General features: G+C 43.2%; 1 protein-coding gene across 4 annotated transcripts in view; it reads right to left on the minus strand.

The window, feature by feature from the left end:
- SKI (SKI proto-oncogene) overlaps positions 1-18,866 on the minus strand; it is a 97,152-nt gene that overhangs the window by 64,786 nt on the left and 13,500 nt on the right. For 2 of the 4 annotated variants that reach the window (XM_085242648.1, XM_085242649.1), the window contains exon 2: positions 7,338-7,448. The exons of the other annotated variants lie outside the window; for them this stretch is intronic. In XM_085242648.1, coding sequence (XP_085098774.1) covers positions 7,338-7,448 — 111 coding nt within the window. The remainder of the gene's footprint in view (positions 1-7,337; positions 7,449-18,866) is intronic. 4 annotated transcript variants of the gene reach the window in all.

Here is an 18,866-nt window from a genome sequence, read left to right on the forward strand (position 1 = left end):
ACTAATAAAACCACAAAGTTCACAACCTCACTGTCCGAGGATTCCCCTCAGATATGGTGTCCTCCCCCACATCAGTGATAAACAAGATTTACAGGGATGCTGACCACATAATCCTCTAATTTCCCCCCCAACATACCAACACGCCATAAAGTTTAGTGTGCCCCCCTTTCTGTTGTTGTTTACAATACAATCCTGTTTTAGCTTCTGTCTTGAATAGCTATCACGAAGGTCAGTTAGATCTAATTGCTCTGGGTGCCTCCTAATGACCACAAATAGCGCCTTTTTAATGAGCAGGGAAGGAGGAGAAAGGAAGAAAACAAAAAGAATTCAGCCTTTCAAAACCAGAGAAAGCCACAACTCTGCTCTTCTCTCAATTACACACATCTTTAACTTCTGTGAACTTTACAAGGAAACGCTCACACAGGAGCTCAGAAGGCACCTTTATTTTTTCTATCTATATTTAATCAGGCTGGATTCCGCCCTCATGCACTCAGCTGGACTGCAGTGCTTCCAGCTCTCCAGGGCAGCAGGGCCCACGGCCATAAAGCAGCGGTGCAGATTCACCCATGCTAGCAGTAAGCCAACAATTACACAGCCAAATGAGCAACCATGCTCGATTCAGGTAGAATTTCTTATCCACTTCTGTTCAGGCTCATCAGTTAAGCCTTAATTTTCTTGTCTGCCTTCATCCTGGCCTGCTATAATTCTCTACCCAACACGCGGTCCCAGAAGACCTTGCAATGCTCACTACTTCTATTTCCCTTGTGCCCTGATCTTATCCTGCTAAATAACAAGCCCAGATGGCAGCAGGCATCCTCAAGATAACACAGAATACATTGGAGTCTTTAACAAATAACAACAACAACAATAAATCTCTCCCCAAAAACTGACACGCTGTGTTTGTATGTTTAAGACAGCTTCAAACATATTTCTGTACATTTTACAAAACAGAATTAAAACCGCCAATAATTCGTGAACGAGTCCCAAAAATAAATCAGTTCAATGGTCTGTGTAGTCCAGTATTCAGTAATGACCACGACCAGAGAACATGAAGACAGCTCTCCCAATGGTTCCCTTGGGAATCCGGCTAATCTCTTCATCTGGAGATGGACACTGTTCTGGGAGGGAAAATCTGTTGGCCTTAAAATTAGTCTTGAATTCTTTGGGAAATCCAGCTTCATCTTTGTATTTCCCCCTTTCCTGCTTCCAGAGCATGGAAAGGTTTCTAATTCTGTTCCCACAACAGAGTTTTTTTAATTCATTTCTATGACAAAGGATTCATGATACTGCCCATTCTGTGCTCTTTTACTACTTGTTATAAAATCTATATAGAACAGAAATTCTTAGGATGTCTATTTATTGTTCTTGTTTTTTCTAATTCTTCTTTTTTTCATGTAGGATTTTGTAATTTTTTTTTTTTCCACCTAGCATCTGGCCAGCAGAAGGGCTGAAACATCCCTCCTACTGCATGCATGTAACTGACATCCCAGCACTAAACAAAGAGCACATGAATTCTTCCAATAGTGCCAAAAAGTCGGATACCAGAAAATGCTTATAAAAATGAAGGAAGTTCTTTACTGATTTAACATGCAATGTTAACATTCTGCTTATAAGTTAACACCAGGAGGGGGGGGGTGGAGGGGGGAAGACGAGTGTCTTTTATTAATTAACAGTGTGCTGGGAAACCTTCTGAGAGAGGGGCATGTGGAATGTGGATACCAAAAGGATCAATGTCTTAAAAAGAGGTCAGGAATTTACATGTGCATCCCTACTTTTTTCTTCAGCAAAGTAAAGGGACATCCAGAATCCAGTCCAAATTAGAAAAAACGCTGCCCAGTCAAATTAGTTCCTCCTGAACTCAAGGAAAGGAATATGAAATTAAGGCTTCCTAAACAGCAAGACACGCTAAGCTGATTTACACTCAATTCTGATTTACATTCAATTCTTGCTACAACTAAGAGGTTCAGTTTCTCCTTTGACATCTTCTCTATAAGCACCATTCATTAAATTCTAGTTTGCAAAGAACACGTATGTTGAAAGCCTTCATAACATGCAATGCCATTTACTCTTCCCATGCAAAGTTGAAATAAAATTTGAGGGGGGAACCAGAGCTAAACACAGCCTCCACTTTACAAGTAAATACTGTATATGGGAAAGAACATCATGATCTGTCAATCTAGTGCTATTTAATTGTCCCCTGTAATTTATGTTTCCAAGTAACTCTGCTTTGAATGCAGCTCAGAGCTATTTTGATAGCCATCCAAACTTTTACATTTCTTCTCCTGCACTGAGGTTTGGTTTCTGGGTTTTCTACTTCTATAAAGAGATTCCATGTTACCAAACAAGATCCTGCTTCATCTTTTCGTGTGCACAAAGGGCAGCAATAAGTCTTCCCTACATCTCACCAGGCCAAGTGTGGCATATGGATTTTCTTTAAGGTCTATTTTTCTTCTGCTACTGACTCAAGCAGCTCCTGATCCAGCTGCCTGCTGCAGTGCTGGGGGAAGGAGGAATTCCTAATGCTACATTTGCTCTCTCACCTGTCAAGACAGTACAGCATTTCCAAAGTCCATATGCAGCCACTCAAACAAGTAAAAGAAAAACAAACAAACAAACCACCACCAAAGCAGTACACAAATCAGGCACTTATTGGGAAAATGAAGGCAGGCTCAGAGGCAGCACATCAAAAGCACTGAGGGGAAAGAAATGACTGCTTCAAGCAAAAGCAGAGCTGTACATTGCTTGAGATAAGCCAGTCACATATGAAACTTTCAGAATTTTTTAGGTTCACGAAATTCTGGAGAAATGCTATCTGCTTAATACTGGCTACAGCTGCATGTCAGGGCAAAGCACCCTAAGGAGCACGTGGAACAAAGCTGGTCTTAAGGTGAGTCTTACCTACCACCTAACTATGGTCTAGGTGTTCCTGACTTACATTAACAGTGTGAGCTGCTCAAAAAAACACAAAACAAAAAAAATCACAAACAACTTAGAACTCCAATTGACATCATGTGTCAATCTATATGGCAAGGAACCATAACAGAGCTTGCAGGGTAGAGTTCTGATGCTGTTCACATATAACGTAAAATTACACGTGCTTCTGACCAGTCCCAACTGCCTCCTAAGGAAGGGCAATGACTTACTTTGCGGCCCATTAAGAGAAAAACCTACATCCCAGCAGACAAGAAGTCTCAGATACAAAAGCTTCCTTTATATGCTTGTTAGTTGGGATCGCCAAAGTGAAATGGCATAAATCTATTTTTACACCTGGGAAATGACTGAGAGGAAGAAGAGAAGAAGCAAAGCTAAGAGAGAAGCTGCATCTAGTTGTGCACTACAGAAAACACCTCTTAAAAACATGTTTCTTCTCACAATTTTTCATAATATATATATAATCTAAATAATGTGAACAGTATGCATTATCTCAGCTTCTCTTATCTTAGTGGATCTCTGAAGTGTTTGTGTATTTCATTTTCTACCAAAATTGTAATTTTATAAGAATCTGTACAAATTTAGCACACAGGAATTAAGACGTAATCTTAATTATTTATATACAGTTATAATATATGCCAGCACTGACATACAAAGGTGAGTTAAGAGCTACACTGTCTCCAGCACAGAATCACCCCAACACCGGAAATATAGTTGAAGAGAAAAGCTTTTTGTCACAGGTCTGGTTTGGGCTCTTTCTCACCTCCTCCTCAGGTTTCTCATCCTCTTTCTAACCCCAGAGACAGCCACTGTAGAGCTGACTGCCAGCTCCATGCAGGCAGGGGTCATACCCTATGATATCCCATCAAACTACGTACTCTTTCTAGCAACTATCACTTTCATTGTGGCTCATCTTGGGCGTTCCACACAGATGACAAGACCCCACAGTGTCACAGGATCACCAGGATGCTTGCTTTGATCACATTTGGTTCAGTTTCCAGATACACTAAGAACACATAAAAGCACTAACAATTGCCTGATAGGGAAACATGAGTGAAGTGGTCGTTAAATAACTTCAGCAGCACGCAGGAAACATTTCCTATGACGATGATTTAGAGTGACTTTGGGAAGCTTTGTTTGGATGTTCTCCTGGAATTATTCCAAAGCTGAAAACCCCAACACTGAGAGGGATAGGAGAGGCATGAAGAGAGAATATCCTTAACTAGCACTGCACTGACCAAAGCTACCAAAAAAAAAATGCTCTAGCAGTGTCTAAGGAGGGAGCTGAGCCACAGACCAGCTCCCAGATCTACCTTCGGCTGATTTAAGGCTGCACCAGGTCACTGGAAGCTGGCAGATCAACGTCCTCATCGACTCACCCTCTGGGCACTGGCGCTGCAGTTTGCTGCCTCAAAACAGAGGCTGGTGGTCATGACACCCAGCTTCTATTTGCAAGTCTGGAGCCACAATAGAGAGGTCAGAACTCGAGGCAAGAGGCGAGGACTCCCTGCTCCAGGTTGTGTGCCAGGGGAAGAGCTGAGCGTGTCCCCAGAGTACAGCACAGCCTGGGTGCTGGGGTTCTTACTGAAGGTCCCCAGATAACATCTTGCGTGGCCACAGACAAGCCACCAGGTCGTTCCCTATCTCAGTTTACTCCTCTCTGACGCAGATAAAATAAAAGTCTTTGTCACAGGGTCACACAATGGCTGTTTAACATATGTAAATGATTCCAATAGGCTCGGGCAAGCTACGAAGGAAAGGCAGAGCACTGCTGGTGGTACCGTTGGAGCCGCAGTGCTGACAGCGTGTGATGTCACTGGGGCAGCAAATCTAAATGCTGAGCACACAGAAGTCTCTTCAGATGCAAAAGCAAAGCACTGTGAAAGGATTGTATTCCTAATCAGCCTCCTGTCAAGCCCTGGCTTCCATTTGCCCTTAAATCCCAACGCAGCAGCATGATGTGTGTGCGTGAAAGTGCCTGCGTGCCTGGCCTCTTCTTTTGAAAAAAGAATCTAACAAATCCTTCCAGACAGCGTTAGAGAGGAGAAGAGGCACCACCAGATCAAAACAGCCGCCTGAAGTGACCCCTGTTCTGCCTCAGAGACAGTTGCATAAGCTTTGTGCGGGAGTGGGAGCTGACAGGAATGCAGCATGACAGAACGGGAAGCTGAGGCCAGCAGGTTGGGTTCAGCTGCTCACAGGCAGGTACTTCTGCACCCCGGCCCCTCCTGGAACAGCAGGGCTGCCAGCCAGCCTCCCTACATGGGGAGGTGCCACCACAAGCGTCAGCTCCAGATAAATGCTGCAAAAAGATGAAGCAGCATCTTCTGATCACATCTGTGTAAAACAGAATGTGCTGGACTAAGAGTTACTGAGACTTTGGTTTGCTTTCTGGGTACCTCACAGGCCTAATGGAATGTGGCAAAGGGCATTCTGAAGATCTAAGTGCTCTTTATCCTACAGCCACCCGAAATAGCATCTTGTGATGTACTTGTGAAATTCTGAAGAAGCCACACAAAAGCCTGGAAGCCACGGGCTGTGGAAAATGGAGCACAGCAATGCAACTTATGATCACACAGACCATGGGAACACACACAGGAGAAGAAAGGAGACATTCATTCTCTAGATGAGTAGTGAATGAGTCTGCAAACTTCATGTTTAGGAGAGCTCTAAAAGAGGGACTTTTAAAGGAGGGGCATGGGCTTTCCCAGCCCTGACCAGCCACCAGTAAATTGCTGTCTGTTTTTTTCACTGCTACTGACATCACACTGCTTGAAAGTCTTAAACATCCATCAGTATCTGACTTGAATTGCAAGCTGCTCCCAGAAGATACGAGGGCACAGATGAAAGAGTGTTGAAAACTTTTGAAAGCTTTGGTCAAGGATCTATGCTGTAATTTAATTAACAGTTCAGCATCCAACACATGACCACAGCCAACTCTGATACTCTAAGTCTTCACTTCCTTGGAGAACCATCTGTAAACATTCCAGAAGAGAGACTTCCTCTTCCTTACAGATCCTTCCCAGACAAAGTCACTATACAGAATACCACTGGGCTTTCTCTCCTCATTCTCCTTAAATAAAAGGTTTTCCCTTCCTTATAGGCAGTTTTCTTTCCCTCAGGATGTTCCTAGGAGAAATGAGTGCTGCTGCACCACTGCCCACCTCACTGCATTATGAATTAGCATCTGATGCTCCCAAAACACAATGCAGGAGATCACAGCACTTCTGGAAATGCTGTACAAATTACTGCTGAACCCAGAATGCTTACAGGAACGGGCCAAGGAGTATTTCAAGTCTTCTCAAATAAATTTCACTTGAACCTCCTGACCACTCCTTTTGAAGAGGAAAGAGCAAAATATGCCAATAAAAGAGCAGGAGGAGAAAAAGTTCTGCAAAAGCAGAACTAGCTCTTTGAATGTGTATTCAGGTAGTTCTGCTTTTGCTTGTTCAAATGGAAAACTAATAGAAAAACAAACAATATGAACAACTTCTGTGACATTTCTCAAATGGGTTTTTTTTTTGCCCCTCCCTCCTTACCACCCATTTTCATTTCAGTGCTCCTGGACAGCACCACTACTCAGCTACATGCACTCCCTGTTTCTCACAAAGCTAGAGGCTCAGTGGTACGAGTTTACAATTGCCAGAGATTAAATGGAACAGTTACAGTTTTTTTCTTCAAAGGTTCTATGTCATATTACTTTTCTCATATCAAATTTTGCTTTGCCAAAAGATATCTAAAATTTCAACTGTGTCAACATGCAGAAATAGGAGTTGGAAGCTTTGTTTCACTTACCATCTTATTTGAACTGATGATGCATTACATCACTACAGCCATTCCACAAAACAAAGCAATTCCAAAAAAAGAGGCCAAAAAAACTTGATAAACCTTGCTCTGTAACCAGCTCTTCATAAGCATGCTCATTCACATCAGCAGAAATAAAAGACAGAGGACAAAATGTGAGCTATCAGTGCTAAAGCCTAAGAATTTGAAAAAAGTTATTTGCATCTCTGAATATTGGTGATTTTTGAAATGCATGAGTTTGGCACTTCCAGAAAACCAGGCCAGTGTAAGGCATGTCCAGCCATACACACAAACTCACTGGGGTCATTTGAAAATCACAGGCAATGAGCAAATTATGCTCTAGTTATGTCAGTGTACATCCCAAATCAGCGGAGTTACACGGGCTTTTCACTGAGAGCAGTCTCTGCCCTATTTACTGTAACAACCACACACAAAGCACAACTGACATCTTACTGGCACTGAGCTGAATGAGAACATGCCTACCATGGTTAGCATTTAACACTATAGATACACGTGAACGCATGTATTTCAGAATCACTATTGTTTTCCTTTCCCTTTAAAGGGAAGGAACTCCCCACACCCACCCCTGCAACCCTCTGCACCTCATTTCCATCTGGCTGACGCTGCAGTACCGCTGAACCTCCAGCTGGATCCCACAGCATTGTCTTGAACATTTTGTTCCGGCGGAGCTGAACTCTAGGAGACTCACGGTTCTAAACAAAAATCACAAGGCTTTATGTACAAGAGCAGCCTCTCAATAACAGCCCGTGCCCCTGGTACCGTGGCGGACAGGCTGGAAATAGGGTCGGCTCATGGAAGGAGGCCAGTTGTTGTGCTGTGGGGTTTTTTGTTTTGGTTTTCAGACACTGCTGCTTTTCACATAGCGCAGACAAACGGGGAAGACTTTTTCTTTCCCAAATGCGAGAAGGGTAGCTCAGTATCTCTGAAAGCCTTCCCTGTGGTGTGAGGGCGGGAGCCACCTCTCACATACTGCTATAGCAACAAAATGTTTTTCAAGCATGATTTGTTGAAATTGGTAAGTGAATTAAGACCCCACAGCACTGTAGTTAGTTCTGTATTTCAGCATTCTCCCTTTCCTTCAGTGAAGGACGGGAGGACCTCTGGCCACAGCAGAAGCCAAGCCGCAGGGGTGACGTGGGAGGCTCGAGGGCTCCACTGTGCCATCCTTGGTGCCTGCAGCCCAGGCTCTGGATGTGCACCAGAACAGTCCCAGCCCGGCTCGCACACAGCATGGTGCCTGGAGAAGCAGCTCCCCCCTCCCTCCCACCCAGGGCACGGAGCAGAGCTGAGCCCTGCTGCAAGGGTTAACAGAGCAGGCTGCTCCCATACCTCGCCCTCATCAAACATGGCAAGAGGCCTCCCATGCTGGAAACTCCTATGACCCAGTTAAAAAAGACAATGACCCAATTTCATTATGACAGGAATGAAGCCTTTCTAATTTTCTCCAGCAAGAGCTGTCTCAACTAAACAATTCAATTCCATTAGAAGTAGCCCTTTCACAGTGCAAAAATTTGCAAAATGCATTTTTTTATTGCCACAGCCTTACCCTTTTACAGCACATTCACGCCAGCGTTTATTCAAATGCTTTACAAATTAAGAAAACACATTTAATATAGAGTAATTCCCCACACTCAAATTCCCCTCTTGTTTTCAAACGTAAGAATTCCAACATCAAACCCAGATAAGATCTCCCCAGGTATTGTTATGAGCGATGAATGCACAGACTGCTTCGGGTGGAACTCCCTTTGTCACTCCGGCAAAAAGGTCACAGAGAAGTGCCATGAGATGGCTATGGGCATATTGGAATGCACCCACTTCACAAAAAGATGCATTCGATGAAAGCTGTGTGACAAGACCTTTGCATAGGAGAATCAGGTGCTAAGTGACACGCATATCTCACTGTAAGTACGAATATGACAACGTGAAAAGTCAGCCACAAATGCAGAGAAGAAGTGCTAATCAGTGTGCTTGTGTTTAAAGCAAGGAAACACAGCATTTGCCTCGTGTGAAACTTTTAGGTTATCACAGAAAGTTTTGATTTAGTCAAATCCTCAACCTGGAGCCCTCCTGATGATGCAATTTTCAAATGAATTAGTTGCATAAAGACTTTGCAAATCCATCCTTGCAATACAAAGCAGAGCATGAGTAAGGAAAAAGAGAGCGAGGGTCAAGGCAGGCAAAGGAGCAGGCTAACCCCATGTCTCACTCCTTTGAGCAATCCCCACCGGCTGTGCCACAGCTGCTGTTCAGCACAGGTCACCCCAACTGCAGCCATCCGACTGGATTACAGCTGCACTGGGGGTAAAGGAGCATGCATGGAGCCACAAGCAAACAGCAAAACTCTCCCGAGCTTCAAAATGAAGTTACTGGATTCTGGGAAGCAACTTTTGCCTCTCGTGCTTAATCCATCCTACACTGGTTGGTGAAGATGTCACAAGCTTGCTTTTTATTCAGTTATACTCAAAGCGTGTGCAGGAAATATGGTGAGATTTCAGAAATGACTGTTAACACCTTGCCCAAAAGCACAAACTAAAGGATGGCAGAACAGGAGAAAGAGGCATAGGCATTTATTTAAAGCATTGCTTTTGACAGGTTTCTGTCTGACCTGGACCTGCCTTGCCAACTCAACGGACTAAAATCTAAGCTTGCTGGCTCCAGGCAGGGACAGAAGATGCTATTTGATAGCTGTCATTAGGCAACTGGGACAGAAGATGCTATTTGATAGCTGTCATCATACAATTGACTCAAGTCACCTGAGAAGACCTACGAACTAGAAGGCTGGAACATTTACCGTAAAGCACTTTGTACTCACATGTCTATTTTTCAACAACTGTAAACTCAAACATGAAGTTCTCTAACAGTCAGATGGAGGCCTTTTCATTTATTTAATTTTAAACAGACAAGATGACTTAAAAGTGAAACACTGGAAGAGATTAGGAGCAACACCCACAAAACGCTAAGAAAAAACCCACTCAATCTTTACATGGCATCTCAGAACATCAGTAGGTTGGACAGCCCTGCCTGGGCAGCAGCAGCACTGCATACTGGGGCATCAGGGCAAGCTGAGGTCACAGCCATACTGAGTCACCCTGCGCTCGCTTTCAGCCTCAGAACCCTACAGTCTGCATGCAGAGCATGGAAGGCAGGCTTACGGTCATATATATATTTCAGTTTCTGTCAAGGAAAATGATTCCTCTTCAGCAGTGCTGCCCTTTCCCCATTTCATGTAAAAGATGAAGTGAGATGAGGCTCACACCCTCCTGGCCTTTCCTTGCCTCCCAGCTATGCCCACTCATCCACAGCAGCACTGCTGCACCACAGCACTGATTAAAAGAGGAAGTTTTCCTTGACACCGCCAGTGATACCCTGGAGACCGCACTTGTGCAACCTCCACAGTGTGGTTGGTTCCCTTGCCACAAGCTCAGGATTCAAAAATAAAACAGCACAATATTTTGTCATTATTTCCTCCTTTCTCCATCGCAAGAAGAGCTGTATTTTAGGATCTCACAAAGAGCCTACAGAAAAATAATACTTCTGGTTTGATAGGAGCCTTTCCAGACCCCATGTCCCAAATGCCAGCAACGAGACAAAGTCAGAAAAAAAACAGAGAGCTACTTAGAGAAGGAGAAACGGGGTTCACCAATTTCTCTTCTGAGAACATCAAGAGCTTCTGAGGATAATGCTCCTAATCTCTTCCATCTCTTCCATTACATAAATTCACAGCAACCACAAGCTTGCAATGAGTTGAGTGTGAGGCCTAAGGTGAGGTAACGTCCCAGTGCCTTTCATACATATTCATAAAAAACAACACTCAGCAATAATAACATAATCCTGTATGTATGTAAAACAATCCACAGAAATCCTCTCAACAGCCCTGCTGGGCAGGGAGGTAAACACTTGCTGCAGTTTCACAGAAAAGTGAAGTAACTCGCCCAAGGTCACCCCTCTAAATGGTGTCAAGAGCTGGGACTATAAAACAGTTCTCTTGACTCAGTCTCCTGCCCTGCCCACTAAAGCAGTATTAGCTCCTTGCACCTTGGTAATAACAAGGGGAGGACAGTTCCTTCCCCACCACCCATGAACAAATTATACCTAGCAAGCACCAAGTAATTTGAGAGGAGGAATGAATGAACTCCTGTGTAGTTAATTCCAGGAGCAGATCCAGTCCAGGCCTGCCCAAGAACAGAAAGAAATTCTTTCACGTGCACGGGAGAGAAGAAAGGAAGAAAGAAGAGGGAGGAAGACAACAGTTATGTGCTAAAATTAGAGTAAAGCTCAATAATCTCTGAATAGGAGATAAAACAGATTGACCACACTAGAAACTGAGTTGCCTAAATAAGTATGTAATTTTTCAAGTACACAAAACTGCTAACCTGGCTTACCCTGCAGAACCTCTAAGGTGTGCTTGTGGCTTTAAATATTTTCTTGTTGCTGCTTTGAAGGCAAGAACAGACATGATCTCCAAAGCATCCGCTGATATGTGGCTGAAGGGAGGGTGGAGGAGGAGGAGGAGGAGAACACTGTAGCTAGCTGAGAACTGTCAGATCGTATTTGCCATCAAGGAATGCCATTTCCCAATGCCTGAGTTTAACTCTGGAATGAGATGCACGCTGCTGCTGACCCCTCTGCTGACATTCTATAGATTCCCTTATCTCATCAGCCCCTGAGCATCCCATCCTCACTCCTCCGCGTTCATGTTCCCAAACTGTCAATCTCCCTGCAATGACTCACAAGGTTCTGAACCCACCATTCGCCTCTATGAGTCTTACTATTTTTTCATACGTGTCCTTCTGGTTTAGATTGAGAGGTGTCTCATTCTTCTTAAAAGCTAAAAACAAAATTAAAAAGAATCACTGAGAGCAATATGCCCTCAGCACAACAGCCTCCCTAAGAGCACTGCACACTTCAAAGAAAAACACAAGAATCTAATTCTGTTCTTCAGTTATAGTGCTGTAAATTAGGAATAATTCTACTGAAGTTAAACAAGCCACAATCATTATAAAAACCACTGTGAGCAAAAGCAAAGCTGGGCCTGAGTCTGTGGGCAGATTTCAGAAGCGACAACGCATTACAAAATACACAGCAAGGGTATATTAAAGTTTAGCTCAGCTTTGCAGATTCTCTACGTATTCCCCTTACAACCCAGCTATAAACATTTTCTTTAGCTATGCTATAATCTTCATCACTATATACGACAACTGTTTATGCACTGCTGCTGAGATATCCAGAAGCAGCGGTGCAGCCACCAGCTGTGTTACTGACACAGTTCTGAAGAAGGTGGAGTGGTTTGAGATGGATTCCAACCAAGATTCCAACAAAGGCTTCACCTCTGTGCCCACATCCCTTGAGGACAGCCTCAGTTCTTTCCCTTCTGTCACCTCAACTCTGAATACCCCATATTAAACCAAAGGCTCGCTCAACGCTCCACTTTTTCAGCTGCAACAATTCAGTAACCAGTAAAGGAACTGTGTTAGTGCCCTCCCATTAATATTGCAGGGAGAAAATAATAAAATAAGACTGACCTCCTCATATTTATATAGCTGCTTTGGTGTACCTTAAGCTATTAAGTGGCTTGAGCAAAAGGGTTAAAGAAAACCTAACGTTATTTTTTCATAGAGCATAGACCCAAACACAAACATGCACATATCCATACGTTATTCCATTTGCTGGTTTAATCAGCAAGTACCAGTGACTCAATTAGCCTCTTAGCAGTGCCTAAATGCCACTAATTCAGCCCGCTGGCTGCTGCAGCATACATACCCCAGCTTGTCCCTTTAGATTTAGCGGTAACAGCACAACTATTCTTCTCATGACAGCACCAGGGGCCCAGACAGTCTCCCTCTCTCTCTTTTTCTCTGTTCTGCCAACCACACAGAAAGAAAAGACCCCAGGGCTGAGTGTGTGTGAGCAGCAAGTAGGAGGCAAAAGGAAGAGGGAGACACTATTTCTATTCATTTTAGAGCTTCATCCACCAAAAGCCTTAAAAAGAAAAAAAAGAGAGAAAAATACATTCACAGTAGCTCACGGTTTAGAGCAACAGCCTAATAAGGTGTTAAAGAAAAGATACTGACCTAATCTTCAGCAGCCACAGCCACTACACAAAGGTTTCACAGATGACAGAAGCTGGGGCTGAAGCAGCACTGCTTGATTCCATCTCATCCTCGCTCTCACCATCACAAGTCTGTTCCCTGGGTTGTCAGTACTTCAGGATAAAGCACTAACATGTAAACCATCATTTTATCTGAAACTTTCATACCTTTGGCAATCTCAAATGACACACAATGCCAGTGAACGAACCCGCCAACCCACCTTGACTGGCTTATTCTGTACACTCAACAGCACATTTGTTAATTTTTGTAACTCTCCTTTATATAATGACTAATTCAGGCAGATTGATTCCCTGGTGAGTTGTTGCACATTGTGCAGCCATAAAAGCACCAGTGACAGTGAGAAAAGGTGACAGAACAGTAGGCTGGTGTTAGGGCAGAAGCCAAAAGGAGTTTTGGCAGCAACTAGGTATATGTCAAATTAAAGTGACCAAGCAATCCAGCTTCAAAAGTATTGACTCAGTATGAACAAAATGTGCTGTCAAAACACAACGTGTCAGAACGGAGCCCATCAGATCTATTCTACTTGATGACTATACAGAGAATTACAGGTCAGAAGAAATACAGGAGATCCCAGAGCAGGAAAAAAACACTGTACTAATTAACTTGCAATGGGGAAAACAGAGCATTCTTACCCAGAAAAACAGAGCCAAAAGACATAGGAGCTCCTCACTCTCTTCTTCTTAATCTTTCTCGACACTTAAATATCAAAGTTTATTAATTCATGTTCAAAGTGGAGTCACTCTTATGTTTCAGAGCCACAACGCTTGCATTATGGCTGTAAATCCCTCCCATCAGCATCCCTGCTGACACTCACTTGGCATCTTAAGACTGTGCAGGAACCTGGGAATAATACAACTGTATTTCTAACATAAAATGAAACAACTGGATAAGAAAAAGAAACCACTTTCAAGTACTAGACAGTAAACAGACCTTGCACTCCTACTCCCCTTTCCACATTAATATTCAACAGCTTAAAATAAAGATGCACAAAAAACAGGGAATCCATAAAATTAATTAAACTTTCAGCATTTCATTTCAGCAGTCTCTGATTTCCCAGCTGCACCGAGGTCAGAGAAAAGACGAACATCATACAGAGCTGCCAGAGCTCAGGTCGGGCAATCGCAGGTTGTTCCTGGAATTAGATGGGGCTAAAGAGAATGCAGGGCCTTCATTAATGGAAACAAAACAACCTGTCCCCAACAAACAAAGGCATGTGCTCAGCTAGCATAAATCAGCATTTCTTAGCAGAAGCCATCGAACCTATACAGTATAACTGCAGGTAAATAGCAGAGCAAAAAAAAAAAAAAAAAAAAAAAGAAAAAAGTCAGTTTCCTCTTCTCATAGGAAATACTACCACAGCCTTGGATTGGAGAGATGATTAATGGATAAAGCTTTTGTATGTCCTTCACACCTATCACACCAAAAAATATCACAGACACCAAGCTGAATGTTATCACCTCGATACAAGCAGATGCTGCTAAGACTATTCCAGAAGTGACACCAGCATAGCTCGTACTTCCACCTGCACAAAAGCCCAAGCCAGCTTTCCTGCACAAAACGAGGGGAAATTGTTGTCACATAGGGAAACTCCATGGGAAGAGTGCTTACAGACAATATCCTGCTCAGTGAATTCTAGGAGTGAAGCCCAGCTTCTGAAGAGAGTCACAGAGTTGCAGGCAATGGCTCTGGGCTGCAGTATCCCTTCACCATGTCCCCACTCCTTTCACTGCTGACCCCCTGCACGCTCATAAAGCCAGCTGCTCCCAGGGCATCCCAGCAAGCGCAGACTGCTGCCTCCCTTACAGCTTGGGCTTTAGGAAGACAATAAGACAGGCAGATCTTTGTAGGATTTTTTTTTTTTAAATCACCAGAGCCCAGCCACCCAGGGTGTAGGTAAACGTCACTGTGAGGATGTGCTCCTTTCAGAAGCTGGGACAGAAGCTATGAACTGCAGCCTGATCCTCAGCAAAGCAGCATTGCCCTAAATACTCCAGCAAGCAGGCCTGAGAGCAGCTCTACCCAAATGAGGAGATCACAACCAGATAGAACGAAAACGAAGAATGTTCAAAAACGTTATCTTGAGTAGGTGATGTTACTGCAGCTTATGGACATTTTGTCTTTCCTTGTCAGAAAAGCTGGCTTGCTAATTTATGGGCAGAGTGGGAAAAGCAGAGGGAAACAGACAGACACAGAATACTTAAAACAGGACTCAGAATGGAGACAAAGCTCCCCTTTCACCTCCTGCTGCTATTTACCATCTGGGATCCTGAAAAGGGGGTGATGGGTAGCTTTGTGATAGGTTTGGCAAGGGGCAGGACATTTAGGATTTTCTATGTGTAACGAGGTCATGTGTCAGCGCCTTCACAGCACATGGGAACACAGTCCAAAAGGAGGTTCAACAAAAGGGCTGCCCTGGCCAAACAGGAAAGATATTCTATTAAAAATAGACCAGTGGTAACATGGGTTCTTAAGAAGATTAATAATAAATTTGAATGAAACTTCTCCAGAAACTACATTGGAAAAGCATAGAAAGAAATAAGGAATTAATACATCCCATTATTTTTACAAGTACAAAGAAGTTTCTAAATCACAACATCTCTGCTTCTGCTTGGAAACCAAAACAGGCCAGGAGATTCCATGTTTGCTGTTAACTTTTGCTTCCTTGGCCCACTAACACTGAGATCAGGAAGTGGGACCAGGACAGGATTACATAAAATGCAGCGTGGCTCCTTGGTTAAAGGAAGCAGCACTTTGTATTACAGTGCTGAGATCCCTGTTGATACTATTGAGGAGATGGCAAAGACTGTCAGAAGCGTAACTTTTATCTGCATTTCTAACACAGCTTTGTTTCACAAAAGCATTTCATAAAAAGCAGATGCACGAAACACAGAGCACTGGTTTAGAAATGCTTCTTCTGTTTTTATAAAAAGAATTATTAATGGGGTGAATTTCTTAACACACCGTACCATGGTGAGTCTCTAAACAGGGTCCTTCAACCAAATGCTGCAGCCTTTTGCCCAGCCTGGATGGCTGCTGGCTGAAGTGATTTTAACTGCACTGCTACTACAGCCAGTATCTGTGCATTTGTTAAATTATTTAAATCTATCCAAGGTGCAGAGATGCAGGAAATAGTCACTAAAACTAATGCAGCAGTTTCTTATCCATCCCTCTCAAAAAGCCTTCGTTGGTAAAAACCCCATTTTCCAGTTTAAAAGCTTTAAAGTGAAGTTGCCACTACTCAATCATCAACCCTACAGTGAAACTAAAGACTGTAGTAGATAAATGAGGAAAATTTCTGTGTGTGTTGGCAAAGTTTAAGCCAAATAATAAAGAAATACTTTAAAACAGTGACTGAGGAGTACCTGTAAACTTGTGGAGCATTGGAGCTTAAGTGCAAATGTTGTTCTTCTTCCTTCCTAGCCTCTCATCTGTGCATGTATGTACACACACACACACACACACACACACACACACAACTGCAGCCAATGAGCAGCAAAAGGAATTGCAGCCAGCATACTGCTCTTATGCACCAAAACAGATGGAACGCTTTCAGTCCACTACAGAAAGGCTTTTCAGCATACCAGAGTTCACAGTGCTTCAGTCTTACAGCAGGAGTCCAGTTGCAATACAAACTCTGCTGCCTCAGAAGCCACACTATCTACCATCCTAAGGAATGGCTGCTGGAGCCTCCCAGCACCAGATGTACTCCTGAGAATTTGCTCATTTAGCAAACCCTGCCAGCCAGCACTCTCCATCCTTGACCTCCTGCATCCTCTGCTGTGACTTTTCCAAACAACAGAAACAAGCTGCAGTTGACCATAATGGGCCTTCAGTGCACCACGGGATCACTGCCTGCACACTACAGCTACTGCAAGAAACAAGCCTTGGGGCTGCTAAATAATGGCAGATCTGCATGTAATAACATTAGCTTCTTCACCTCCTTCACTTATCACCTGACCACTGCCTAAAGATGCTTTTGAAGACAGACAAGACAGATGTTTCTCTAAATTTTTCTCTGGACTTCCATGTGAAGTGCAATGTGTAAAATGATATATCTGTAACATCTAAAATACTGCAGCTGGGAGCTCAGAGGAAGTTCTCTGTACCAAACCAGCATCTTCCAAATCATATGCTGCATTACAGCATGGTGCTTCACGGCTAAATATCCTACAAACCTTTCATGAGTTACCATTCCTATTTGTTCATGTGCATTTATGGCAGCATCCTGATATATGGCAACCTAGGGAGAGGAGGTGGAGAGCAAGGAAGAGAGAAATACCTACAGGCTGTGCATGGAAGCTGGAAGTTCTCCACAGCCAGCATGCCTGAATGACAACAGATGATAAACTTTACTTTGCAATTCAGATCTACCTTTGATGTATCTGCTATCACTGGGATAAATGTTATTTGCAAACAGGTAACAGGTATCCAAACAGCAGATCTGTACCCAGTTATACTCAATTTGCAGGGCGCCAGGAGCCTCAGCTGGGCCATCTGCTGTGCTGAGCCAGAGGAAAGTGCAGTCGTGTACTCATATCTGAGATGCATTAACATGTGATTTGGGGTTATTAAGGGAAGAAGTCACAGAAATCAATCCATCTTCGTCTCATGTCTCCTCTTATTCCCGCCATCACCTCCGCGTTTTGAGAAGCCAAACAAGGCCACAAGACAACACCACCCTGACAGGTGACTCAGAAAGGCAGGGATGGCCTTCGCAGTATCACCTGAGTAAATGGTGCCCCTCTCACATGCTCAGGCATCCCAAATAAAAAGATGGGGATACAAAAACCAGCCCTAGTTCTGCACTGTCACAAACCTGTTTCTTGTAACACTGGGTTACTTCCATCACTGCAGCCACGCTGACACAGCCACATGCTGATGTTCTGCAGCCGTGCAGAAAAGCCACTTGTTTCAAGTTCTGTCTGGACAAAAGAAACCATTTAATATAACGCAGTGCAACTACACGGGGCAGTTAGACAGATACCACGACACTGGTATCATCTAGCTAGGAGAGCAGGAACAACAGACAGCCTTTCAATCCAAATTTTTAGCACAAAAATCCTAAATTTTTTTTTTTTTTTGAAGTATTGTTCTGAAACAATAAACATAGCTTTGCTTTCTCTGCGCAGCATTGAAAAGACCCTTACAACTAAAGGGACACGCACAGCACAGCAGTACAAAGGTCAGACATGCTGGGCAATACTCACTATTTGAAAACGTTACAAAAAAAAAAATATCACAGTTTCGATAGTTCTGAGGAAAAAAAAATTAGCAAATTTGCAACAAAACTGTTAAGTAATTAAAGCAAGACACTTCACACATGAACTTAAACTGCTAATTAAATCCCCCCTGCTTAATTGACTAGATTTGCATATCATTCAGTGAGGAATGGGAATGGCTCGGGCATTACACAAGCCCTTCCTTGTACAGAAGAAAGCTAAGAAATAAACCAAGAGTAACAGGAAAAAGCAATGTCGATTTTGGAAAGGAATAGCAGTTTTCAACTAAGATTTTCAGCTTATTTAAAAAAAAAAAAACAACATCAAAACGTGACAGCTAATTCCAAGCAGTTGCTATTTTAACAGTAATATTCATTTCTGCAAGATCAACTAGAGTCAAGGACAACACGCAAATATCTGCCATCTGCATTGCTAACAAATGACCAAAAGTGCAGAGGACGACACCAGTCCTCCAAAGTCCTGCTCCAAGGATGCCCAATAAGTGTCACTGCCTTCCATACTTTTTGCATCACTGCAACTTTTCCATTCGATCCTCAATGAGGAAACATCAATGCAGAAAAAAGAAACAGCTTCAGCCCTCGACTGACCATTTGTTGCACAGACTTTACTGCTCCCAACTGAAGCAACGTTATGTTAACATTGGAACATCCACGTTCCTTTTTTCTTTTGCTAAATATTTATTTGGCTGAGTAGGAGAAACGTAACTGAAATCAAATTACACACAGCTGATACTGATGTGGAAGACCAAAGAATGGTGGCC

The sequence above is a fragment of the Meleagris gallopavo genome, chromosome 23 (genome assembly GCF_905368555.1).
Source record: "Meleagris gallopavo chromosome 23, MGAL_WU_HG_1.1, whole genome shotgun sequence".
Taxonomy (NCBI): domain Eukaryota; kingdom Metazoa; phylum Chordata; class Aves; order Galliformes; family Phasianidae; genus Meleagris; species Meleagris gallopavo.